Raw genomic sequence first — 27,665 nt, 5'->3', positions numbered from 1 at the left:
GGTAAAACAGGTTTCATTGTTCAACGATGAGAATACAGTTCATTTTCATAAGACTTTAATAGATCATTACATACACGGATGTGTGTGCTCCAAAGTTCATCATGTGGCTGGGATGCACATCCGATTGCTTTTCGTGACAAACTAATTTCGGGAACAAGGGGATTGAGGAGTTTTTGAGATCTCACTGGGTGTTAAATGACGCGAAAAGAAAAGAGATTCTGCGCGCGTGTAAACGATGGAGCCGTTTTGCTACACTGGCCTCAGTTGTGGGAAATATTATGAACAAGTCAGTATTGTAATGTTTTCCTCTCTTGCGTCTCTAATCTCCACACTGAAAAGAAAGCATGAGCTGAAGACAGAGTGACATAAACTGCGGAGTCTCTAACTGTTGCGTCTTGGCAGGAAAAAGCGCAGCCTCATGCAGGGACGTTATTTTTTATTATGATCATTTTCCCCCATAAAGGACATAAATGTTCTCCAGAAAGTGAAAGCCTGTGGCGGCGTTTCAACTGGTGCGTCGTGTTTCCAAGATGAGGCATAAACGAATGATGCGAAAAGAGGTTTGACCCGCTGAATGGCCGTGCGTCATCGGCGCAGCGCCAATAGCGAGCGCCGCCTCCCGTCGAGCCAAATATAAACTCTCCTCTCCTCCGATCCTCCACACATTCAACCTGCTTCGAACTCCAAGTGCAAACCAATACCCGCCCCTGCAGTTTCAACACGAGAACATGTCCATGGTGTGACACTCACAGGCAGGATGGATTTGAACACCACGCTGACCGGCCGCGACCTGGCTGGATTCAGCGCGCTGGCGCAGAGACTTTTTGGGAATAACTCGCTGCTGCTGTTTGGCAATAGCACCCCCAGCTCCATAACAGACGAGGAAGACTTGGAGGTCAACACGGATATTTACTCCAAGGTGATAGTCACTGTCATATACGTGGCCCTGTTTGCGGTGGGCTCACTGGGGAACTCCGTCACCCTCTACACCCTGCTGACCAAGAAGACGCTGCAGAACCTGCAGAGCACCGTGCACTACCACCTGGCCAGCCTCGCCGTATCAGACCTGCTCATCCTCGTCCTGTCAATGCCCATAGAGCTCTACAACTTCATCTGGTTCCACCACCCCTGGGTATTCGGGGATGCAGTGTGTCGGGGCTACTACTTTCTCCGGGACAGTTGTTCTTATGCCACAGCGCTCAACATCGCCAGCCTGAGCGTGGAGCGCTACATGGCCATCTGCCACCCGTTCAAAGCCAAGAGCATCATGTCCCGCAGCCGCACCAAGAAGCTCATCAGCGCCATGTGGCTCGCATCCTTTGCGCTCGCCACGCCGATGCTCTTCGTCATGGGCCAGGAGATACGTCGGGGGGAGAAGATCTGCACGACCATCGTGTCCGAAGTCACCGTGAAGACCGTGCTGCAGGCGAGTCCTCCGAGCTCTTCATGCCGGTTTGTTTGGAGCCATTACGCGCGTGTCCGCCCTTTACGCACAGAGACAGACAGTCCTAAAAGACGAGCATACGACTGTGGAGTGGCACTCGAGGTTGTTCTGTAACTTTTTACACTAAACATGTGCCAACGCGCACGACAAACTGCGTTTTTACGCATCGCTGTGTCCTCAGTACTCTTAGTCCGTGCGCAACGCAACTCAACCTTTTCCAGCCCCGTGATGGGTTTGTTTTAATTATCTATTCAGACTTTAATTCAGTATTTCAAGATTAAACTCGCCACAGGGCCGTTGCACTAATTATATTCCCTCCTGCCAGGAAATGAGCCCCACATCCTCACAAGCAGCAGCAGCAGTCCGAGGTTTGTTTGGGTTGAATTAATCGAAAGGATTAACAGAGGATGATCACATCCTTGACCCTTTTCGAGTATTTAGAAGGAAATGAGGAATGAGTTGTATTTTTCCTTGAATTCCAGACTAAAAAGGTTTAGAAAGTGTTGCGTAAAGAACACGGACGCAGGAGCGAGCGAAGCGCCACAGGTGTTTTCTGTTGGCTCCTTTCCTGCGCGTTATGCGTTTGTGCGCAGTCAGAGTGGGAATAATTCTCCAATTTACTGTCAGTCCTTCTGGAAAATTGGCGACCGTGTGTATTTTATTTACCTTCCTGCAGGAAATAAGCAATATGTATTATTATTCACAATATTATCATTTAGTGTTTTTTCTGAATTGGGTAACTTGAAACATTTATCTGGCAAAATACCCCAGATTCGGTCATCATGACTATCCACATACAATTGATGTGTGTTTCTCGCCTTTTCACTTGTCGGTAATTGAATATTTCAATGAAGAACTTCAAGGGGACTGTTTTCAAAAACCAACAGAGACAGATGTGAATAATTTTGTGCTCGAATCGCAGCACAAGTCCTTTTGGTGCCAGTTTTAACTGAAGGAAAACACACCTCAGGTTCTTAGAAATTAATCATCAGACTATATTGAAGTGCAGTGAGCAAGAAATACCAGGAAGAACCAGTTGTAACGGTTTCCCCAGATTGCAGTCAAGGTTTCATCTCCCCATGTCCTGTTTCATATGCTATATTTTCCTGCAAATACTAGAATAAGCAGTTTTTAAAGACAGCATTACGAAACCATGGTCATGTATCTAAAGTTGTTTATCATTAGACCAGACATCAGCAGATCATTAAAGCACACATCAGCAAATTGTTAGTCATGTGTTAGCAAATGTCCTCACATCAAGTTAGTATCTTCCACAGAGTTTTTAAGCGGAACAGTTATATTAAGAATGAATATCTTAACAACAACTAGGACTAAACAGTGTGAGTCAGGGTAAAAACCTTCATTAACAGTTGTGCATTGGTTCAGATTAGATTATTACAGTCTATTACAGTCTTTCAAAGGTTGAGAAGCCCTTTGAGCACTTGGTTACTGCAGTTGCTTTAAAAGTACAGTGGGGAAAAAAATCATATTTATGAAAGCAATGCCATGTCCACTGCATTTTGGAACCATTTTGTACAAAGTGAATTGCTTTAACCTTGGAAAGTAGTCTGAATGATTAGTGGGTGGAAACTGTTTCAGAGTGGCCTACATTAGAAAATTGGAAAAGACATTGAAGAAATCTACTGTGTTTAAGTGTGCATTTCGAGCATTGCAGCTTCACATTGAGACCTGACAAAACAGCCAATTAATGCCGGACAGCTTCAGTGAACTACGTCTCATTACAAATTACACAGATTTCCTCTGGAGAAGCAGAATTAAAGAAAAGAATTGAAATACTTTGCTAATCCTTATTAAGACAGAGAAAAAGAGAGGGGCTGTTAATGGAGAGTTGAACTGAGAAGCCTCCCATTGCTTTTTATTCTGATTTCAGATTCTTTTGTGAATTGTTGACAGTGGATGTGTCCATCTGTGTTTTTCTGTGAAGTTTTAGTCAACACAGTAGAACAAACATTAATTTGCATGAATATTAATATGATGCATGGGACTAGTTATAGAGTTTGGGAGAATACGCAATAGCTGGTGTAATCACTACCTGTGGTCACTGTAAAAAGGGATTTAGCATCATGCGTCTACAGTTTGTGAGCATCTGGGATGAAAACAGCAACATCAGCATTTTTACATGATACACACAAAGATATACACAAACTGTATTCCCATGTGTTTATAGATTCCCTCCTATCACTTATACACTCAGTTGTCGAGACATGGAAGCAGACTTAGTGTAAACGACACTCAGAGTGAGAAAAAATGTCGACAAACACTTGAAATTTAAGCTCCTGGGTCTGGTAAAGAGTCAACAATGTATTCATGAAAACAGCTGAAATGAACTCAGAACAACGAATTGGTCTGCGTCTACAGGGTGTAATTGCACTGGATATAAATTGGCTTCTTAGAGCCGGTTAAACCTCTGGATTATATTTGGATGGTTGTGCCAGCTGTTTAATTTACACATATCAGACATGGAGCTGAAAAGGTCTCTTATGGTGGACAAACAGACAGAAGTATGGTCTTTTCATGGCGGAGAGGACAAGTGCTGATGGCTTAGAGAGAACGTGATAATCCAGTCTAATTGTTTGCCGAACACAGCTTCACACAGGTTGTTCGAGAACTGCTCAGGTGACGTCAGTTCATAAACAGCAGCCATTTTAATGCTTTTAATAGGCTCTTTGTGTTTGGGATAGTGGTACCGAGTGAATGGGTCCAGAACAATGGAACCAGGATCAGCTCATTGCTGCAGGATCATTTCTGTGTTACTTTATTTTATTTTATTCTATTTTTATTCTTTATTTATTTTATTTTTTTGTGTGTGTGTATATACTTACTTATTTATGTATGTCGGCACCAGGGTAGACGGCAAAGTAAGAATTTCATTCACTGTGAAACCTGGCTTTTACTGTTGAGATGACAATAAAACACCTTGAACCTTGAACCTTGAACCTGAGCCCCAAAGCACAGAGATGATCATTTTCTACCATTTCAAATATAGACTCTCCCCAACCTGCAGTACTTTAGATTCTAAATTCATTTATTCCATGCATTGTCTGTTGTCTGATTTTCTAGTGCATAGAATAACCACTGAGGACCATTGGTCATTTTAGTTATGGGCAAAAAAACTAGAATTCATCAGAAACCCCAACTTATTCTATCAGTACATATACCAGAGTTATGGGGTTTCCTTTATGTTCCTTTAAAATAACAGCAATCGTTGAGGTCCAATCCAGAAATACATTTTCCATTTTTATTGGTTTTATTGGCTGTGAGCTGCAAATCAAGACGAGGAGGAAAGCAAATGCTCTTCCATTAATGCAGGGACTTGTAATGCATGAATGAAATACACAGACGTGTTTAAACTTGAGTGGGAACTGGAGCCAAGATAATACAATGAGAAGAAGGGCGGAGCAATGAATATTCATCGTGGAATTGTGGAGAGATGAAGCTGTGGATGAAAGGAACGTTGAGCAAAGACGTTGAAAGAGCTGAGAGGGCCGAGCTTTGGGCTGCAAGCGACATGGATCTGGCAATAAACATAGCAACGACTGGAGGCGAGCTGCAGAGGTGTGGCAAACAAACACAAAATCTGTTTCAAAGTATTGGAGAAAACTGACAAAAACCTCACATGCGACCAGCGGAGTCGCGTCCCAACAGAGGAGTGAGGAGTGACTGTGCTGCTATGGAGCGGTGACGGATGCAGTTTTCCCATCTTATGGGTATAGGTCAGGGGTGTGAAACATAGGGTCCTGTGAGGATGGATAGGAATCATTAAGTGGGTGAGAGCTGGCTCCCAGTGTTTCAGTGCCTTGGAATCGTTTGCAAACGATTCCCTTATCGATTCCAGGGTGTGTGAATGACATCATCGCACAGCGTCCGTGAGGACGCCATTCACCAGTGCAGCCAGCAGGAAACCTGGTGCTCAAGTGGCACAAATGCTCAAAAGTCTGGTTGCATGTCAGAAGAAAGGAAGACAACAGGACAGCTTGCTATACTGCAAAGTGGACATTTCACCAAAGGGAGGAAATACAACCAATATGTACAAACATTTGCACACAGCAGTGATAACTTTGAATAGATGTTGGGTTTACGATCTGCTGCGGAGCGACTCTCAAACCAGCAGCATTGTTACCACATATTCTGCTGGTAATACTGCCGCTTTAATTTCCAGAGGAGAGTCAATAAGAGATTTGATAAAGAAATCAAATTGTTGGGCAGAATCGAAAATCGAACCGGAATCATAAAAATTGCATTCCCATCCTGACCCGCAAGAGGCGCCAACCTGATTCCCAAACTACCAAGCAAATGGTAAAATATTTAAAGAAAAAAAAAAGTACATTTTGTCCTATTTTTTTAGGACTATGGGACACAACAAAACACCTGAGCTGAGATATCGGAGATGCTGCCATGAAAGCTAGCTACTTGGTTGCTATCAAACTTCACAAGCCAGGTGTAGGACATTGATGGACAACTAGCGAGTACATGTATACTGGGTCTGACTGAGTATTCTCAATGATTCTGTGGCTTTGTTGATATCTTGCTGTGATATGAGGACAATGACAAAAGGAACGGGAAATCTCAGTTGTGGACTCGTAAAGTTCCTTAAAAAACTGAAATGACTTCAGAATTGTGACAAGACAAGGAAGGAAGGGGAACAACAGGTGAGACAGACTGAGGCCATGTTTACACATACCTGGGTATTTGAAAAAAATAGTTGCTGCTGTGTGGACACTGCCAGGGAAAGGAAGCATCACGGGCCACAACTGGCTCCAGGGGCGCCGCACGCCAGCCGGACAGGAGCTGGCTGCAGGGGAAGTGGCCGACGGGAGCGAGCCAGGCTCTGCCTGCCGAGTCTGCTGGGTCCACGTTGGTCACTTCATTCTGGACCCAATGGCAGACTCACAAAGTAAAAAAAAAAAAAAAGAAGTGAATTCAATCACATGAACTGACAGAAAACAGTAACCTTTAAATTAACAGCCATAAGCCGAAGTCAAACTACAATTCTGTCTTTAATTATTTAATTTATCTTGTCATCTTCTCGAAGATGCACAAATTCAATTGTGACAATCATATAACAACAAACAACTTTTGTCCTGCCATCAAGTTGTAAATTATTGGTATAGTTAATAATAGTCACAGCTAACTGACTGGATTATTACATAAAAGAGGAGAATTATACCTTTACAGTACATTTGGACTTATTCTTAAGATAAAGGCAAACTTTCTTTGTCAGAAAGTTTCTGACACATCACAACAATAAAACAATATCACAAAGTAACAGAACATTTTACACAGAATCGATTGATCAATTTCTTTTGTATGCATGCGCAGGAAAATATATGAATGAATAAATACATTTGATTGTCAATTACCTGTAAAAATATAAGTTAAACTGTGTTTGGAGCCTTTCCAGAAGTAACGTATCAAAAATGTATAAAAAAGGATTAACATTAAACAAATAAATTAACAAAATCCATCTCCATAACTAGAAGTGCTTCTACATTAAACATACTAAAACCGGGTAACAATAAATAAACCAGTCGTAGCTACAATGCACATTTATGTTGTTGATTATTTGAAAATGTGAGTAGCCTGCTTAAAAAAAAGACGTTTGATTTCCTTTTGAAGAAGTATGATGATTTGAGTTGACATCAGTTGAATTACATCGTCTCGTCGAGGCAATCTGGGTGAGCTTCAGCGTTCAGAGACCTTCATGAACACATCATCATGGACTCGATTACAGCCAACAGTGTGTGAAGGCAGAAAGACAAATGTGTAAATTGAGCGATAAAAAGTTCCGAAGATTGGTTTAATTAGACGTCGATGAGCATAGAGAATAGAATTTGTCACTGTCAGCATTTAAGGTGTTGCCTTTGCACTGTTTTCTGTGAGATTTCTGGTGGAAGGGATTTTCAAATCTGGGTGCCTTGTGTTTTTAAAAACAATTCTGCTCTGCTCGCGTGGAATTGGAGGGTTTATATTTATCTGGAAGGAGAATGTTCCTATCATCTCGGGATGAGTTATAGCTTAAAGAAACAAAAGCACTTTTTCCATAGCGTGAGGGGGGGGAAAAGGTCTCATTACTCAGGGCTGTCCCCATTGGTGCCTGAATATAAATCATGAAGCTGACAGGTCAGAGGTTGTGGAGCTGATGAAGCCGATCTCTCTGGTTTGTTGACATTGCGCTGACTGGCGATTGGCTGAGGAGCTGCTGGTGTCGTGTGAAAGTATGAAGCCAATATCATTGTTTTAACGTGGCTTCATGTGTTGTGTAATTATTATAATCATTGGTGTCTCGATGCAGCTCGTCCTTAATGTCTTCTGGTCTTTTTTTAGTTCGTCTTCATCCATCACTCTTGAAGTCGATGCAGAGCAAACAGACTTTATCTTTGATGGTATCGAAGGTCAGTTGTGTGTCCGGCCTCTCAGTCTGATCGCCCACACTTAGGATTTTAAATGACATGGCTCCATTAACAGTTGGTGACTATTATGAGCGTGTAAACTCACTAAACTGTCCAAAAACGGTTTCCACATCTCAACAGAGAAACAATCAACCAGGCTTTTGAAAGCAAGGGTCTTTGTTAATTAAAATTCCTGAATAAAAGTATTATAACAATAGAAGCCAAAATAGATATTGAGGGTGTGAAACCATAAAAAGTTGAACATTTATTGATCAGCATCTAATAAATTCAATGTGAGCCAAATTAGAGTCTTGTAAGAATGATACTATACACCAAATAAACATCTAATAGTTGTAGTATATTGTTGTTTTCATGCACAAATCTTTTTTTACTTCCTGGAAACTGCACAAATGAAACATCTGCAAAAAGAAAATGAGCTTTACAGTGTTTCCAACATTTTAGTCCTCACATTTCTGATTAAAGAGAAAGAAAAACGTTTCATCTAAATCTGTTCTCCCGACGAGATAAAGATTTACTTTAGGGTGCGTGTGTGTGTGTGTGTGTGTGTGTGTGTGTGTGTGTGTGTGTGTGTGTGTGTGTGTGTGTGTGTGTGTGTGTGTGTGTGAGAGAGAGAGAGACATCCCGAAGAAGGAGGGTGGGGAGGGAGGAGTCGTAGATTAATGGAAACATGTATTTAAACCTAATTATTATCTCATTTGATCAGAAGGTCTAAATGGTTCTAATAATAAGAATGATGCAGCACATCTGGAACGACTTTCATGTTTGAGAATGTTCAGAGCAGCTGGGCTGCAAAAATGTCATGATCTGATTGGTTTGTACACAAAGTTACAAGTATTCTCAGTAAAGATGGAACAATTTCAGTCATTTTTCATTTTTCAAAATGGCTCGGAGACGTTTCCCATGAGGAGACATTTGAACAACCTTCCCTTTGTATGTCAATAATAACATTGTGTCTTGGAAAATTAAAAATGTTACTGTGATTTGATTTTTACAAATCCAACAAGTTAATTTTTTTATTATTTTATTTTAACCAGAATCATTGTTCAGGCCTTCAGCAACTCCTTCGCGACAGAACTGAGCCGTAGATATTCACCGTGCGGTTTGACATTCGCTCGATGAAATGAACAAAAGCTTCTTTGAAAACGGTGTGGCCTGTGTGGAACACCACGTGTCACACTAATGGTGTTTCATTTGGTTCTTTGCTTTGTGTTTCTGGGACTTTCTTGATTTCTTGTAGCTTCTTTGCTGGTTTGTGTTCGGTCCTTTCTTCGTTCAGTGGGAAGTTTCTGTTATCTGGGTGCCACTGGATACGAAGACCTTTGAACGATCCGTCAACTTCTGAGTTGCTTGCAAAGTTTTTTTACGTGAGACAAGGCAAGTTTTTCAACACACACTTGTGCAGACAGTATTTCTTCAAAGTTTTTATCAATGGGTACGGCTGTTAGTGATAGTATAATGCTGTCCTTCTTGCCTCCTTGTTAAAACTCCGTACTTGAGCACAGTGTAACATCTTCTGAAGGAAAGCAGCATAACAAACCAGCTCAATGAAATCAGATGATCTCAGTTGTTTTTGAACATGACAATGAGTTAACCAGACTTAGAAAACATCCATGAATATCAGATTTCAGTCCAACAGGGAACAATTTGGATGGAAGAGGAAATTCATATTCTGGATGTTCAGCCAAGAAATTAAAGCAAATGTGCAAAGTCATGGAAATATTGAAGTACCTAATTAAGACAGATGAATTAATTATCTTGAATATAATAATAAAACAATTTTAATTTATGTCGACAGTTGTGTGTTCTTTAAATACACACCAACAAATAGACTGAACATTAGCTTGTGGCTAAATGTTGAGCACTGAGGCTTGGGTTGATTCGGTCAACTCAATATTGGTTTTTTGCAGTAACTTTCTATTGCTGGTCCAAATAATGTATTCCTGTGGGTTTCATGCATCGCGTACATTAGTCAGCGACTCTCCCTCCCTGCTCTCTGTACTGGCTTTGTTTACTGCGGTTGATGCGCCTGCCATGCATACATTTTGCATGTGCCTCCCCCGGGATGCTTCAGAAACATACATACTGTAGGTTTGCAAACTGGCACTTTAATAAAGTAAACAAACGAATATATGTATGTCTGTGCTGTTGTGTTGTGCTGCTTGTTTCTTCGCTGCGTTTGCACTGAGTGCTGTCATGCTGTGCAGGAGAAAAACGTGAAGGGTTAATTTGCATTATTATGGGGCTGCATTGAGTGAGTTTCCTGGCTTCCATCAGTTGCAGCCTGAGCAACAGCTATTCTTGAAGCGGCCTGGTTTGTCATCAGTGAGTACGCACACATGTGTGTAGTGAGTGTGTACGAACATTCCCAAGCAAAGTATGGAATTGTTCAACGGGTACTTGTTAGGAATGTGCAACAAAGACTTTTACGGACATAATTTATCCATAGAACAGTGAAACTACAAATAGAAAGTGTGGAGTGTCACAGCAGGTGCTCAACAAGCTGAAAACAATATATAAGTTGTGTTTTCTTTCAATGCAAATGCTCAATTAGTAATTTCATCTAGTTTGAGACATGTTTTGTATGTGGTGTGAGAGGTGATAAAAGACGCTGTGATGGGTATTGAAATGTATGAAAGTACCATGGATGATTTTGCACTGTAGGAAGATTTGAAGAACTGTGCACTTAACAGGGAACGAGCTCCCAAAGTGTGCTGATTTGTTTACTGGGAACACAGAGCGGCTTCTCCTGTGATTCATTTTTTTTAGCAGTTAACAGTAATCTTACTAATTCTCTCCATTCAATCAGTGCTGTTTACTGAACATCATCAGAAACAGAAAACAGTTGAGAGATCCGAAATTTCTTCAGTAGGATTTTGAAGTGTAACTTCTTCATTTATTAATTTGTGAAGGAATGAAATCCTGTATCTCCATACATTACAGTAGTTTTCACCATGTTCGTTTCCACCACAGGGAGCGTGAACCTGCCTCCAGCAGCATGTCTGGTACTGCCGTCGTGTTCGTCTGAGCTGAAGCACTGCTCTTTTATTAATACTCTCGGTGTCTGAGATACGGAAATATTCCTGAAGACATTCAGTAATGAGGCAGTCTTTGACCTTTAAAAATCTGATAAGCGTTTATGCACTTCATTCACATTAGTTCTGTATGAACAAGGAAGTGAAGAATGAGCTGCTTTGTTCTGAACAATTTACAGTTTCTATATATGAGAACCAATCAACCAAACCTCTGGGCAGTCGTCCAAACGAGATAACGCTGGTGTTTTAATGACATTTCCCATTTCGTCTGATGGTAAGGCACATCGTTTATATTCAGCTTCCAAATACAATGCCTTTAGTTTTCTTGTATGTTACCTATTGTGATACTGATTTCAGTCGTGGGTCCCGTGGTGCATATTGTCGAATCATCTGCATACTTTTTTCCCTTTTTTAGAGTTGCTTGCTTTAATGTATTTATTTTATTTCTTTGTAAAGCACTGTGAATTGTCTCGTGTTTGAATGGAGAAATCTGAGTAAACAAAGAGATACGAGGTACAAAATAACTCCCAGGTTCCTGACAGGGTTACTGGAGGCCAAATTAATACCATCCATTGTTACTTGATGTTTACATAATTTTTTCTCTGAGATGTTTTGCGCAAAATAAAATTGTTGTTTTTTCTGAGTTCAGAAGCAGAAAATGATCAGCTCATGTAGCCTTTTATGTCTTTAAGACAAATGGAATTGAATTGAATTGCATTTATTGTCATTGTAACAGGTACAACGAAATTACATAGAAAGTTTTGGGGAAAGAAGAACGACAAGAGGTGAGGAGAGGAGGGAAAAAGACAGATTACAGACTGTGCTCTGAGGAGCACAGTCTGTAATTAGAAAAATCCACCTCAGGCACATTGAAGCATGAGCACAGACAGTTTACAACATATCTCAACAACATATCTCAACAGCATATCTCAACAGCATATCTCAACAACATATCTCAACAACATATCTCAACAACATATCTCAACAACATATCTCAACAACATATCTCAACAACATATCTCAACAGCATATCTCAACAGCATATCTCAACAACATATCTCAACAGCATATCTCAAGACAAGGCACTTTGGTCATAGGAAGGGTAGTTTTGAAGCCCGCCGCTTGCAGGCGTGCAGCCATATCTCCCCCCACAGCCTCTGCTTGGAGTTGGGTAGGGGTAAGGTACTGGTGAATTCCAGTGGGCCAAAGTATCAGGGGGGGGGGGGGGGGGGGGGGCGCAGAGCCTTCGCTCCACGCGCACATCGAGGAGAGTTGAAGACAAAACACCAGAAGTTCTCGTTGGACAAATGGGTCAGTATGGTTTGGTCTTATAGATAAATAGATTTGTGTATTATCGGCATAACAATGGGATTCAATTTAGCGTTTCCTGATAAAGTTCCCTACAGGGAGCATGCATAACGTGAAAAGTATAGGTCCTAAGATAAAGTCCTGTGGAACTCCATGTTTAACTTTAGTCTGAGCTGAAGAGTCGTTAAATGTTCAGCACTAAACTGGTTTAAAGCATATTTTTCATACAGGTTCCACTTTGTTCATGTTAAGGCCGATGAAATGTTCCGGTCTCTGAAGTAGGATGCTCCGATCGATAGTATCAAATACAGCACTGAGATTTAACAGGAGCAGAACAAGATGCTCGGCATCTTGGTACTACTGGCGCTGGATCTTTGGTTTACACACGGTTATTTCAGCCATAATTACAAACTCACATTAAAGTGACTCATAATAAACACCCATATACCCTTTCCCACATGTCAACAACCCGTCAAATTTAAAGTCAAGCCTGCACAAAAAGCATTTATATGAACACTGGTGCCCTGAAAGTTTAACAGTAACTACACACACACACACACACACACACACACTGCCAGTTACATAATCAATTGCAATCGTTAATTCAATTAACTCTTCTAATCAGCAGATTAAAGATCCTCTGACTTTAAGACACTGTGATCAGTATAACAATAACCCACGGCATTTTAAGGAAAAAAATAAACCAAACCTTATTTTCTACCACTTTATGTATTTTGCAACTTTGTAAATGTTTTTGCTGGGAAAAACATTTACATTCCACTTTTAAATGGATTAGAATATTCTTCCAGCTTTGTGGTCATTCAGGCTTTACAGGGTTAATGTACAGGAAGAAGGGATTTGTAGCCTCTATCTTTATCTCGGCGTGGTGGGATGCTGAGTGTCAATAAAGGCAGTCCCTGCCTCTCAGCCTTTTGTTTCCAGCTGTCACTCAGCGCATCCACCTGCTGTGCGTTTATGAAAAAAAAGCATGTTGAGGCTGTTTCTTAGCTCACTTATTAGCTCAAGCTGATGTGGAAGACAGTATTTATGATTAGCACTGAAACCCATCTCTCTTATTTTAAATGTAGTCATTTTGTCAGCAACATATACTTGCAGGGTGGAGAAGACAGCAGAGGCTGCCTCCACCAAAGTGCACTCCTAAAATGAGCCTGCTTGCAATGGAATGAGCTCTATAAGGCTCCAGTTTGGGGATTTAGAGGCAGTAAGACTAAATAAACTTAACAAGAATAAACTTAAAAACAAGAGTGTCTGCTAAACGTCATTGTCATCATGTACGCGACTCAGCAGCAACTGTTGGGACGATTCTTACAAACATCTCTGCCGGCAGTATATATCCGGTCTACATGCGTTTGGATTTCCTCTTCAAAGCAGTCGACGGAGACTCTGTGACATGAAAGCCGGAGCAGAGCCCCCGCTATGTTTACATCCTCTCGGCAGCAGTAGCTGAAATTCAAGTGATGAATGGAGGTTTGTCTTCCACCAGATTTATCTCCACTATATCTTCATCCCAGTAAGGTTCTGCTTTGATGCGTTTGGGTGAGATTGATCTGATTTGTGGGTCCTCGATGAGGAGCAGTGGAAAAGCGACACGACAACAGACTGGATCAAATGATCCTCTATTGTGTTTGTGGTCTTTTTGTACGACAGGTCAGGATATTGTTTCTAGACCTTTCAGCTTCCTGTCAAACCTTGCTTTTTCCTGACATTATGGAGCTAATCTCTCTCTAATCTAATCTCTCTCACAAAACCTTCCATTATTTTTTTAGTCATGAATCAATACCACTATTTTCTAAAGAAACAGTACAACTACTAACCTTTAGCCACTTGTCAATACCAAGTACTTCTTAAACACCACGAGTAAGAGTAGCCCGTGCAATATCAGACCCAATGCCCAATAGTGATATCGGATGGGTTCATCCTTAAAAAGTCATTATCAGCATCAGAAGAGCAGCCCGAGAACACGGTGATCCCTCCACCATGTTTTACAGCAGCTTGGTTTGATTCTTTCTTCTGGGCTTAATTTGGTTGCTTTTGAAAAGTGATGTGTCTTTTTATTCGATGTAGAATTTGGTTCATTTCATACAAAGTACCAACTCAAAAGCATTTGCACCAAGGGTGAGAAAAAGCTGAGCTGGGTCATAGCTTTACAGGTCACTGTGACTCAGCAGAAAGGTTGAGCTGAAACACATAAAAAAAAGAAAATTGTGGGCTCTTTTGAAAGCTCAGGTCATTGAGAAGAGTCAAATCCAAAGTTGAAAATATTGCCAGCGAATGATTCATGACATGAGTGTGAATGCCTGCCTGATGGACTCCACAGGTAGTGATGACGTCGTTACAGGGGACTCAGCTTATACCTTATTACTGTGAAGCTTGTTGAGAATATCATCAACTTTTGCACGGGTACGATAGGATCTGTGGGAAAGTCTTTGCAAAGAGTGTTTTGATTTGTGTGGAAATTCCAGTTTGCGTTCTCTTTTCAGCAGTATTCGCATTTCTTTACCTTGGCCGTATGCTCATTTATGTAGCATATCTTAAAGTTAACAGATTAGACTCACAAACTAAGTAGATTTAACTCAACATGTCATATTTCACCTTTACCATTATTATTATTTTTTAATTGTTCTCAGTTACTAGACTCTAGAGAAATACCAAATTGAACATGACTCTCAGTCTGAGACAATGACCGGCAATATATTCAGTTTGAGGAGAAGCAGGATTAGGATTTATTCATTTTTATAAGATTTCAATAAAATAAATTACCTAAAGCTAATTCATGTGGCTGAGTGTATTGATAAATTCCATAAGTTATATGGGCAGTTTTTCATTTTTTTGTGCGTCTCCAGATGCACCATGCATTTAAAATTACAATGCATGAGTCAACTGTTCAAGAAAATTGGATCACAGGCGAGCAGGCAAGTGAAGAGCATCAGAGCTTTGATGTGAAATGAAAGGTTTTGTTCTCCACATAAGCCGACGTTGGGAAAGCGTGTTTGTGTTTGCTCCACCTTCGGCGTATACGGATGTTAGCCATGACACCAGACAAGAGCCAGGTTCGTTTACGTCAGGCATTGTCGCCGCGCAATTATAAAACCAGACACATGACACCTGGCATTTAGCCGGTGCAGAGACCTCTGTTTAAACAGTGTCACTGTGATGCAAATATTTGGATTATTCCCTGCTGAAAGTCAGATGGATGGCTTTATTTACGCGTGAAGAAGCACGTCGCGGCAATTATGGCAGCAGAGTGCCAGAAGAGGAGATAAATCAGCTCTCCGCGGGACACAAACGGCATGTAAACATCCACTAAATGGCAGCTGGAAGATAATGATATTCACAAATTATTTAATGAGACGACGCACAATTTTGTTCCATTTTTAACAAAACCATAACAGCGTGAATATACAATCCAATATTTTTGTTGTCTCGCAAATCCAAAGTCATTATCAGTCTTTGAAAACCTGTTGAGTCTGGGAGAAGCCATTGGCGGCTCAACTGGAGACGAACCCACCAGATGTTTCGTCTGTGTTGCTATTTTAGCAACCAAAATAAAACTGAGAGTCAAAGCTCAACACTGCCATCAGCTTCAGACCAAAGAGAAGGATGATTGGATATTAAATGTATAGTATTATGTGCACAATATGAAAAGATCATCTAAATGCCGTGTGTAATGTATTGAAACTCTTCAAAAATAGTTTTCGTGATTTTGCGTTTTGGCAAAATATCATCAGAATGTATTTGTGTGTGTCTTTGAATGTACAAAGTGCCGCATGTTAATGAAAGACAATGCACTTTGTAACATTTACAAGTTCTTTTGGGGGGGGGCCATACATCAAAACAACAAATTAGAATAATTTAAAAATGTCACTGTACTTTTGGCTCATTTTGAACCATGACATTTATTATATCAAATGTTTAAAGATCTGTCTGTTAATTAGTTTTAAGTCGGGTGATTTTGCACAACAAAGCACTATTTAGTGATGCACCGAAACCAACACGGGATTCCGTGTCTGATGAAACCAGTCCTTAAATGTCCTCTTAAAGTACTTCTCAGATTGATCAGATTTTACGATTTACTCAATTAGAAAAATAGGTGCACACACCGCTGTTTGACAGGCCTGCTCCCCAGGATTCTTACTTATCAGAACTACTAATGTCAAACTGATCACATAAACAGCAGCTCTGCATTCAATCAATTTCCAGAACAAATGACAGCATAGAAACCCAGAACTCTTTGAATGACAGCAAGATGAAATCCAGCCATTAATGACACTGTTACTGAGGCCTATTAGTCACATGTTTAAAGGTCCAAATCAAATTGGGTCATGTCAATTTTCCAACTGCATCATGTCTGTTACATCTCTTTTCTCCCATAGTGAAGCAAAGAAAAGATGTGAGTATAGACTAGTGACTGTCACATTTAAAACTGCGTGGCCAAATGTCCAGAGGCTGGAAACAAACTCAGCTGACTGTGTGCAAACAAGAGCGCACACCCTCGACGGGTCAGTGGTCCATTTCGGGACAAACATACGAAAATGCAGACGGAAGGAGAGGCACTGGTAGAATATGCAAACAGAAAGGCCTCCAAGTATGGATTTTGTGTCTGTGAGTTGAACGACCATTGAACCTTCATGCAGCATTTCTTTCACCCTCTAAACCAAAATAAATGTATTGCAGCAAATACTATTGTCAGAAAGAGCCGGTCCCTCACCTAGTCCATCAAATAACAGGGGTGAAAAACTAAGTTCAGTTCATGAGCCAGATTCATTGTGAGTGGTAAAATAGTGCCATAATAACCTTCAAATGTTAACTTTCAAGTTTTTCTTTATTGTGGTGCAGAGTACACCTGAGGAAAACCTCGATGTTTTCAGAAATCCGAAATGGTTATCACTGAAAATTACTACAATCTCAATATAATATACTTTAATGAAAGCTTCTGGAGCAAAATGCAGTGAGATGTCCACAGAACGTCCTCTATTGCTGTTGCATTATGCACGTTTTTATAAACTCACTCAGACAGCGTGGCTTTGAGGCTAATGCTACTTTACTGGCTCTCATGGCAGCATCACTGATATTACAGCTCGGATCTCAGTGCTGTATTGTTTATACTACTCTTAAGAAATTTGTTTAAAAAAAAAAAAAGACATCTCTTCTTTGAAATAGTTTTAACTTTCTTGTTGGTTTGGCCGGATTGGAGCGACTTGTGGGCCGGTTCTGTTTGACGCCCCTGAAATAAGTGACACATGATGCAACTAAACATGTTTAGTTGGAAACAAGCAGATGTGTCGTACCAGTTCTTATTTTAACACTTCACTGCACTACTACTGACTATTTTGGTCAAATGCGCCACTTTTCCAAGTTAAAACCTTCACCTCTCATAAGTGTTTGGTATGATTGATGGCCTGCAGCGCCTCCACATCATTATTTTCTCTCTGATGACTCTACGGCCGATAACATTTTAAAATGTATTTGGTTTTTTTCTTCAGCACTTTTGAGATTGTTTAAATGTAAAGTGCGTAATCAATCAAATGTACCCTTATTATTATTATTATTTATTTTGATTATTAATACAACATATTTGGATTTGAGTTTTCGAAGAGAATCAAGACTACATTTTAAGTAAATGTGATGAATTGAATGGCGTTTGACCACAGCTTTTCGAATAAGATTGCAATTGTTTGATGTGCAGAGTTGCAGGAATGTTTCTTGAGCGGTCGTATCAGTTAATGTTGTCTGGGGTTAAATTGGTGTCGCGCTCTGAGCGTTTCTGTTCCCGGCTGATGGATGAGGTGAAGAGTGCAGCTGTTTTTCCGCTCCATCATGGCCGCTGCAGCTCACTGCTCAAGGAATACAAAAGAACTCAGAGCTTTATGTAACTGTCAAGGCCTGGTATAACAGAATTCAAGTGTTAGTTACGTGAGCGAGCGCATAAAACACCTCCAAAGAATGTACTTGCTCGTCCTTGTGGCAGAAAGACTGCCATCGCTAAAGTTACATGGCTGTGCAGAGCGGAGTGAAAGAATGTGTGGAAACACAACGGACTGCATATAAACAACATTCATCATTTCAAAACTTTAATTCAACATGACCCAGTGGAAATCCCTGCTAAGTAACAGAGAAACATTGGAAATTGTTGGTGCAGCTTGAGGGAGTGTGCAGCAATCAGCCATAACTTTACTACCATGATCGTTTGAAATGAGTAACGTGGCCTTATCTGGTGAGATTTATGAACTATGTGAACATTTTGTAGCAGGAAAATGGGTAAAAATGGAGATTTGAGTGAGGTAGGCAATGACTTGGTCATTAACCGTGAGTCCTGCCGTTGATATGGACGTGAATGTGACATGAAGCTTTATACATTTACAGACTCAAGGCAATGAGCTCTTTTAGCAGGACGATGTCCCAAAGAACAAAAGATTCAGCAGCGCTCTGAGAGACACAAACTATTTTTAATTCTTAATTTGATCACCATATTCTTCTTACTCTGTATAATCAAGCATCTGTGGGAGGATTCAAATGTCTGAACCATCACAGGTTCCTGGACTTTAAAGTTCTGCTGCTAAAATGTGATATCTGGGATGTGAAAGGGAAACCATGGATTCATGTGTCTCAGCTGTCTTGTCAGTAAAAAGGTAATTTTCCCAATACAAAGAATTTAGTAATGATATTGTAGCTGATCAGTGTATTCCAGTAATTAAAGTTGATGACCATCAATCATTTCTCCTCATTTTGTGTCACCAGCCTCTTGTCTGAGGAGGATTCACTTGTCTGCAACACGAACATTCTTTTTTTCCCTCTTGTTTCCCAGCAGAACCCAAACACCAGACCTGCGTTAACAAGCAGCGGGTTTAAAACAGTAACTTTTCTTTAAACAAGATCTCGAGCAACAATTCAGGGCAGCCGTTTACACCCGACACAAATCCCAGCAGCAGCCAGCACGGTGGGTGTTGATGTGAGTCTAACTTGAACATCCAGTTCCTTCGCTGCTTCACTGAAACGTGTGAACAACTGGAGCAGACAGAAGGAAGCAGTGGCTCTGTGGAACAGGGAGTAAAACAGGTTTGAAGCCAGTGTTACTTGAAGCAGTCCTTTCCAACCTGAGGCCTGGAAATCCCTCGGGATGCACTGCAGGGTCCCAAGTTTCTCCGGCTCGGAGAATGTCAAAATTACATTTGAAAATGTCAAGAGACCATTATTATCAATGTCTAAAGCAGGTTTGAGAAACGGCCACTGCCGCTCCAACCTTTTACCCGAGGCTGTCAAACTGACAGATCAGCATTGTGACGGCCTCATGTTGTATTGATGCACACGAGTCACGGTCTAACACTGGTCTCCATCTGGCCGGAGCGCTGTCAACCTGAGACCACAGTTTGGACGAGTCACCAAACCATCCAGTGACAACAAGGGGGAAAGAGACAAACACCTTCACACAGTTTGGAGTCACAAATGAACTCGAAGCACATGTTCTCATGAAATCGTCACCACGTTCAAGAGCCTCAGTCCCACAATCAGACCTGGATTATTCTCATCAAGGCAGGAGAGCAAACCACTGCACACCGCGCTGCCAAGTCACGTTCACGATGAAAAAGTTCTGCTTCTTCACTGTTTGAGCTACAAACTTCAGCTTTTTAAATTCCAAGATCTATAAGAAATGTACTGAATATATTTTTAGGATCTTGCTATACAATGTGATCTGCACAATGCTGCTCCCCGCTGTCCCACATTTCCTGGAGTGGTTACCGTATCCACCAACAGTCTAGCACATAAAGGCCTGAGGCACAAACTGCTGTGACAAGGAGAGGAATGAAAACATTGAGCAGTCGGTCACCCTCGGCTTCTGTAATTGTTCGGTCGACTGCAACTTCCCCGACTGACATCTCATCCAAAACCAGCCGTGCCGACCCGCTGTGCTTCATCCATTATTCAAAAAGAGTCACTCTTTCCTTAATTTTTCGACCAGTGCAAGAGCTGACAGGCGTGTGTGTTCTCTGTGTGTACATGCTGTTGAATATAAGACCATTCATTGTTCCAATTGTGACGTTCACATGGGACCAAATGAGCAGAATTTGTAGTTTCCCAACAGTCTTTGTTTTTCTCAACATTGCAGCTTCTCGTTAACGTCATTACATCCAAATAAGACATCGGTACAAGCCAAGGTGATGCTGTCCGTTTTAATATTATCATAAAAAAATAGTAAAAATAAACTTTTTTACTGCGTGTTTCTTCATATTTTGCTGCTTTTGTTTTTCATTATAGTTTCTCGGAATTGTTGTGGATGTGTACAGAGGTACATACTTGACCATTCCATTCAGTTCAGTTCAGTTCAGTTCAATTCAATTTAATTCAATTCAAAATACTTTTTTTTTTATCCCAGAGGGTCAATTTAAAACATCATAAAATAGAATTAATGTTAGTCATGGCACATCTAGATGAACACATGAGGTGGAAAGTTACACGTTTTTTTTTTAATTGAAGTTGATTTTTCAGGTGGCAGTATTGTCGTTGAGTAATTTGAATTTTGATCTCAACATTTGAAGATACACTTCTTTAATTTTTCCTCATCACATTAAAAAAAACTGACTTATTATCTCATTAAGCCTCATTACTTGAATAATTAATTGACCCAACAGCATGAAACTGCAGAGAGCATCATGTCTGTGTCAAGGTTCCAAGAACATTTATTTCCACATCTCACATCATAACAGTGAGAAATAGTTTTATTCGTTTTTCTAATCACAATTCAGAGTTACAGTAAAAGTATCAAGGCAGTTGACAGGAAGCGTCAAAGATACTGAAAAATGTAGGAATAATCGAACTCCATCAAGAAAGTTTGATTGGCAGTACCTTCTGTTTTAAAGTGCAAAATATGAGTTCATAGTAGTGTATATCATTCAATTTCTATTATTGGAAGATATTTTAGATTCTGACTTGAAACTATTACGGAAATATTTTGTGGTAAATTTAAGTTAAAGCAGCACTTTTACTTTTTACTTCCGTCAGGCCTGACTTTTTCTAGCAGCTGCTCACAAGGAGACCGAAATAAAACCTTTAAATTATTGAAGAGTCTGACACACCTTTAAAGTAATGAGATCTGTTTCAACACATCAAACCTGACTGTACAGCCCACCGGAACCAAATGCAAGAGGCTTTTTTTGTTTAGCATTTATTGATTAAATGATTAAACGTGATTAAATATTGATTAAACGTCTGGTCACATGACTGTCGAGTTAATCTCAACAGTAAGAAAAAAACATGGTGAACGTCTCTTTTATTATCGGTGTATTTTAAGATAGCTTGTGGCTTTCATTTCATTTTGCACTTTATTTTCTTAGTATCCATTCAGTTTATATTTATTGTCTGTAAATGTTTGTTTTTTTGTTTGATATAGTATCGCGGCTCTTAAAACTAGTTACATTTGACCTCAAATAGGCTTCTATGCATTCAATAATGATTTGTGTTTGATTTTCAAAGCATAACTAAATCTTTTAAAAAATGAATAACACAGATCAAAACATTTTAAGCCACAATACAAAATATAAATTGTACCAATCTTTGTATTCTAATTTATACACTACTGTTGGTACTATACATTATTTATGTAGTTAATTTAATCAAATGAACCAAACTAATTATTACAATCTTATAAATGAAGTTTGATGAGACCATAAATTATGATCCGATATGAAAAATTCATTCTGCTTGATTTGTCTTTTTATATTATACTAGTTAATGTTATTTCTTTTCGTATTTTTTGGTTCAGCCCTGAACAGACTGAAACACCGGTATGCCTTAGAAGAGTTTTATTGATATGAGAAGGTTGTTTGGTGCTCAGACCTCGGTGGAAGACTGCAAACAAAGTTATGAATGCATGAACATGCTGATCTAGGATTAGTTTTCCCATTCGGAGTCTGGACACTGGTGGTGTTGAGGAGGAGTATGAGGCCTGAGGTGACCAAGGGATTCCATTCGACTTTAAATACGTGGCACCGGAATGACAGGGTTGTTTCTTGGTTCAGTAAATATAGAAACTAATTGGTAGCTGACATTGAGATCCGACAAGATAAAACACAAAATAGCCAAACAATGAAGATGATGGGAACACAACTAAAACAAAACTCAAGATTTAATTGTAAAGGAAAGTTAGAATTTAGTGATGAAATCTTTTGCAAGTTCTTTGTGATTCTTCAGATCTGTGGGATCATTGGAAAGAGACTTTCCGGGGCGATGCAGCTCCATTTGTCTGAGTGGAAAAACATAAACGGAGCAGAGAGAAACTCCCAGCTCCTGTTCTGCTTTCAGTTTCTCCCCCATTTTGTTTCATTCACCAATTTTTGTTATAGTTGTTCTTATACCAATTTAAATTACACCCCTTTAACAATTGAGAAAAATATCAAATATAATATTTCCGTGGGTCAAAGGTCATTTCAATTGGTTGAGCAGGAGTCGTCTAAGAAGCAAACACAATTTGAATCTGCTAAGATGCAAAGATGTCTTGTTCCAAGACAAAGAGGAAGGTGGATGACGAACACAGACGATTCTGTGTTCAAATATGTCAAGATGGATTTTATAATATTTCTTAGTGGAGTTTGATGGAAATGCTTCCGGCCTGATCTGCGAAGAAAAAATCTCTGTTCTCAAGGAGTACTACCAGGAGTACTACCAGGAGTACTACCAGGGAGATGAGAGGTAATGAGCTGCGCAGCTACAGAGAGGATTTAACATCCCAGCAAAATCTTTTTCATGACACCAAGAAAAAAGCCTGCAGCCGCTGTTGAAGCCAGTTATGTGGTGAGTGAGCTCCTTGTCAAAGCAGGAAAGCCATTCATGAAGGGACAGTTTGTGAAAGACTGCATGTAACAAGCTGATCATATCTGGTGCCCAGAAAAGACAAGCGTAGTTCACAATATTTCTCTGTCGATAAACACTGTTGCAGAGCGTATTAGCAGGATGTCGACTGATATTTACCAGCAGTTACGCACCAAAGCGAGCTTTCACTGCGTACTCCGTGGCGCTTGGTGAAAGCACTGATAAAACCCACAGTGCTCAGCGAGCCATTTTCATCAGACGAATTAATGAACCATTTGAAGTGACAGAGGAGTTGCTCAGTGTGTCTCCAATGCACGGACGCACTACAGCCAAGGACATCTTTCAGCAGCTGTGTGACGCGATCAAATGCGCTGGGTTGCCATGGACACGACTGGTAGACATCACCACTGGTGGCGCGCCCTCCATGACAGGTCAACAAAGCGGGCTGGGTCCAGCGCTTAGGGCAGATAAAGTTGGAGGAGGAAAAGGCCGATCCAGCAATTGTTCTGCACTGCATCATGCACCAACACACACTGCAGCAAATGCCTCAAATATGAACGTGATGTCCGTTGTCCTGAAATGTATGAATTACATCACGTCCAGGACCTTACAGCCACCGCCAGTTTCAGACTTTGTTTTAGATGTATGTCATGTTGTTTAGAATTGAAGAAGTTAAATCCCTGATATGTTTCGCTGTCTTGTCATACTGGAATGTTGAAGTGGCGTGGCCCTCTTATGAGATGACCGTACCTGCAGTGGCGCCGAGGCAATTTGAGTTTGAGACGCTGGTTTAAACCTTCTTCTGAGGAGTCAAGCACTAAAGGGCAGATGAAATACCTTCATTCCTCACGGAGATGAGGTTTTGTTAAACACCCGTCGATCAATTTTTTTGTGACAAATGCAACAAGTTACAAAAAAAACTTGTTGCAGCTTTTATTGAATATCTTTGGGAGAGCGGCTTGATAAAAACACCACAGACCCCCCACTGGGCCAGTTGTGTTCATGTTGGTAAAGTCTGACGAAGGAGCCTGCAACTCTTTTTTTATATTTTTAGCATTTCTTTTATTGATTCACATGCTCATTTGTGTTCTAGTCATTTTTCACAAACCTCTAAATTTACTTTTTGATTATTCTGTTGTGGTGATGCCTCATATTTACGTTCTTTAGCAAATATTATTCACAAGAGATGCACACAGGTACAGCAATTTGGTTATGCATCAATGAGCCATTTTCATGCTTGTGATATATTCAAAAGCTTTTTACTTTACAATGCTTTCTAGAAATGATGGACAACTCATAAAGAGGAAGAGTAAAATATTGCTACTATCCTCCATGCAAGAGTCGGCAACCTGCGGCTGTGGAGACACATGTGGCTCTACAACCCTTTGGTGTGTAAATTAAATAAAGATAAAGGTAAAGTGTTTCTATCATTTTGTGAACTGCTTCAGGGAGCCACATCAAGAGTCATTTTCAAAATTACTTTTATATCTTGAATTAATAGGCTTTAAAAGAAGGAACGATAACTAAAATGGGGGGAAATGCTCAAATTACTAGAATTTCTATAAGGGGAAAAAACAAGTAAAACTGTTTATAGAAGAAATGTAATGGTTAAAATGGCTAAAATGTCCTTCCTTCCTGTAACTAAAAGACTGTAGCTCAGGGGTGTCGAACTCAATTCACCTGGGGGGCGCTGGGGGCAGTCGGGGTGACGCTGGGCCCCATCAGGGATTCTACAATAAAAGTTACACAAGAAATCCTCCAACATCATTATTAACAATTTGAATGATTCCTTCTGAACATGAAGTGTCCTGAACATGAATGGAACATTGAGATCATGAACCGTTCTCCTGGACATGGTTTCTCTTGCTGCTTCTTCTCACTAATCTGAGCGATGTTGGACTTGAGAGAGGAAGCGGTTGAGACCCTCAGACTGTCCTGAAGTAACAACCACAATGAGGTTGAATCAATGAAGTTTGAAAATGTCCCTTATATAATGTCCAACTGAGGCCTTAACTTTGTCACATAGAATCAAAAGGAACACCATGACAGGGCGAGACTACACACAAAACCCTCTCCACTCCTGGTTGCCCACCCACAACTACTAAACTAAATGAACTAACTACATGAACTAAGCAACAAAAACACCACACGATCATCACCAACACTACAAACCTAATATAACCCTCATTAATGCCATCTAAGACACTACAAACAGAAACCTATCACGGAGCGGATCACGGCGCTGATAGCTGCAATGCATCATGGGATATAACCCCCATAATGACCAAGGGTACGTCTGAAATGTCCCTCCTTTCTCCTTATCTATGGACTTTACCTAAACCCTGTGGATGACGTCACGGGGTTAAGGAAAGGTGTCAGGAGGCTTCCTACAGGAGTTAGTGAAAAGCGATCAGGTTAAAAGAGCGTCTGACTTGTAACGACACAAAGAAGTCATGTTTACCAGAACGTATTCACACTGTGTGGCTTAAACTCTCTGAAATGCTCCTTTGTTAACAACCAAATTAGAATTCCTCAGACCTTGTGAGCCAGTTTTAAAATCTGTAATAATCTTGTGTGAAGTCTGAATCTGAAGCTCAGCTGGTCAGTATATTTGCTCAGATGTAGACATGAACTCAACAGAAATGAATGATTTTCATGTAATAAATATCATGTAAGGAAATAACCACTCTCTCTCGTAGAGGCTACTCCCTTTGACCCTCCCACATTTAGATACAAATGTACAAAGATGACTGATATGCTGAATAAATTCTGTACAATATGATAAACTGTAGCAGTTAGCAGGAGTGAGCGTTAGTAGTAATTAATTCACCAACAGACCTGAAACACCCTGCTGCAGGAGCTTCTCCTTCTGGGTCACATTCTGGTTCAAACTGGTTGAACATCAGCTATGGAAGTAAAACTGTGCCATCTGATTCTGAATTTGAATTTGTAACTCTGAATTTTTGTACCATCGAAATCAGACTTTGAATATTTTTAGATATAGAAAAAAAATCTGAAGCAAAAAAAGATACGTACTTGAAATTCGACAGCTTTTAAAATCCAAAGTCTGATTTCGATGGTACAAAAATTCAGAGTTACAAATTCAAATTCAGAATCTGATAGCACAGTTTTACTTCCATAAACAGAATTTCTACAAGCCATAACAAGAAGGCCGTTGCTGGGCTAATCCCCCGCCGGAGGGCTTTCTATTTTCTCACAAAGCCAGCTCTCAGGCAGCACACTTGGTACACTAGCGGGTGTTCCATGGGTCCTAGTAGATAATTATGTAGAATCTGAAAGGTCTTCTTCATAAGCTATGTCAAAATACGTCTCCAGAGCCCAAAAGGTGTTTTTATGCACTTAGTGACCAAGACTGGTTGTGAAGAAATACACTTTGAATAAAATGTTGTTGGACAAATGACACTGAGTGAAATTGTTCGAAAAAAATTGTAAAAATGTATATATATAACTGTAATATATATATATATATATGTATGACATTCAAACTTTTAGATTCTCCACTAATCCCAACAATCTTTTCTGTGTGAGGTGAGATATGGACCAGAGAGGGGAATAGAACAGGTACAGCTCATAAAATAGATTAAAATCTACATTTCCTGCCAAATTGAGCTCAGGTGCATCCAGGAGAAACCATGGGAACATTTTAATGTACAGTTCTGTGGAAAGCCTTTCTGTAACCATGAGTAATATATATAAAAAACAACATTTCCTTATTATCGTCTTTATACGAATATCAATGAGCACTTTTGCCAGAAGGAACAACCGTAATTGTCCTTTGTTTTAAGCTTCTCTCAACTTGTTCAGTCGTCTGGTCATGTTTCCTGTTGCAGACACGGTGGGTTTAGACCCACACAGTGGATCTGCTGCTCAGCTGTTCAAAAACTGCATTCACTGCAGTAAAACAAAAAAGAAAATATAGATTCCTGTAAAGCCATTTTGAATGTAAGTTTCACTCACAGGGACACAATGTTTCCCACCAGGTTAGATGTTGGTACCAAAGATCAAAGAGCCACAGAAGATGGTTGCGAGGACAACGCAGGGAGCAGAAGGTGATGTGAAGGGGAACGAAGGGACAGAGCATCAAATCAACCAACTTAAAGGCCTCGTGAAATGAAAATTCAACCTTCAAAACACTCTGGCTGTCGCTTCTAGGGACATTTTTATGCTAACTGGCCCAAGGGTCAAATGTTAAGACACGGCAATCTGTGAGAAAATAGCCGATAAACAGTGCTAGTTTCACTGCTCGGTGGAGCTTCTGACCAGACTGGAAGTAGCAGACGATAATAGAGTGACATCACGGGTTGGACACACGCTGTGCCCAAGTTGTGTTTACATTATGGAGGATCGGAGTTTTGACGACGAAGAGGCTGAATTTAACGATACTTCATCATCATCGGGCATTTCAAACCCAGTGATTGATGAAGAAGACACAGAAGGTGGTTCTGCCATCGGTGACCCCATCTGGAACATGTTTGAGGAAGCAGAAGACGCTTCGTCCTCGTCTCCTCAGTAGCCGCCAGTTTTCACCTTTGAGGCGTCCTGACTTTTGGCAGAACGGCCCGGCTTTGTGGATCATGTCGAAGCCCTTTTCCGACTGTGCGGAAT

The 27,665-nt window shown here is 40.4% G+C and overlaps 1 protein-coding gene across 1 annotated transcript in view; it reads left to right on the top strand.

Moving 5' to 3' along the window:
• Positions 1-757: 757 nt before the first annotated feature.
• Positions 758-27,665, top strand: part of ntsr1 (neurotensin receptor 1 (high affinity)) — a gene marked incomplete at both ends in the record, with an annotated part of 66,640 nt that continues 39,732 nt past the window's right edge. The window contains one exon of the mRNA XM_080497321.1: positions 758-1,426. Coding sequence (XP_080353447.1) covers positions 758-1,426 — 669 coding nt within the window. The remainder of the gene's footprint in view (positions 1,427-27,665) is intronic.

The sequence above is a fragment of the Blennius ocellaris genome (genome assembly GCF_963422515.1).
Source record: "Blennius ocellaris genome assembly, chromosome: 5".
NCBI classification, from domain to species: domain Eukaryota; kingdom Metazoa; phylum Chordata; class Actinopteri; order Blenniiformes; family Blenniidae; genus Blennius; species Blennius ocellaris.
Note: the sequence above shows the minus strand (reverse complement) of the source record. Positions and strands in the feature narration are given on the sequence as shown.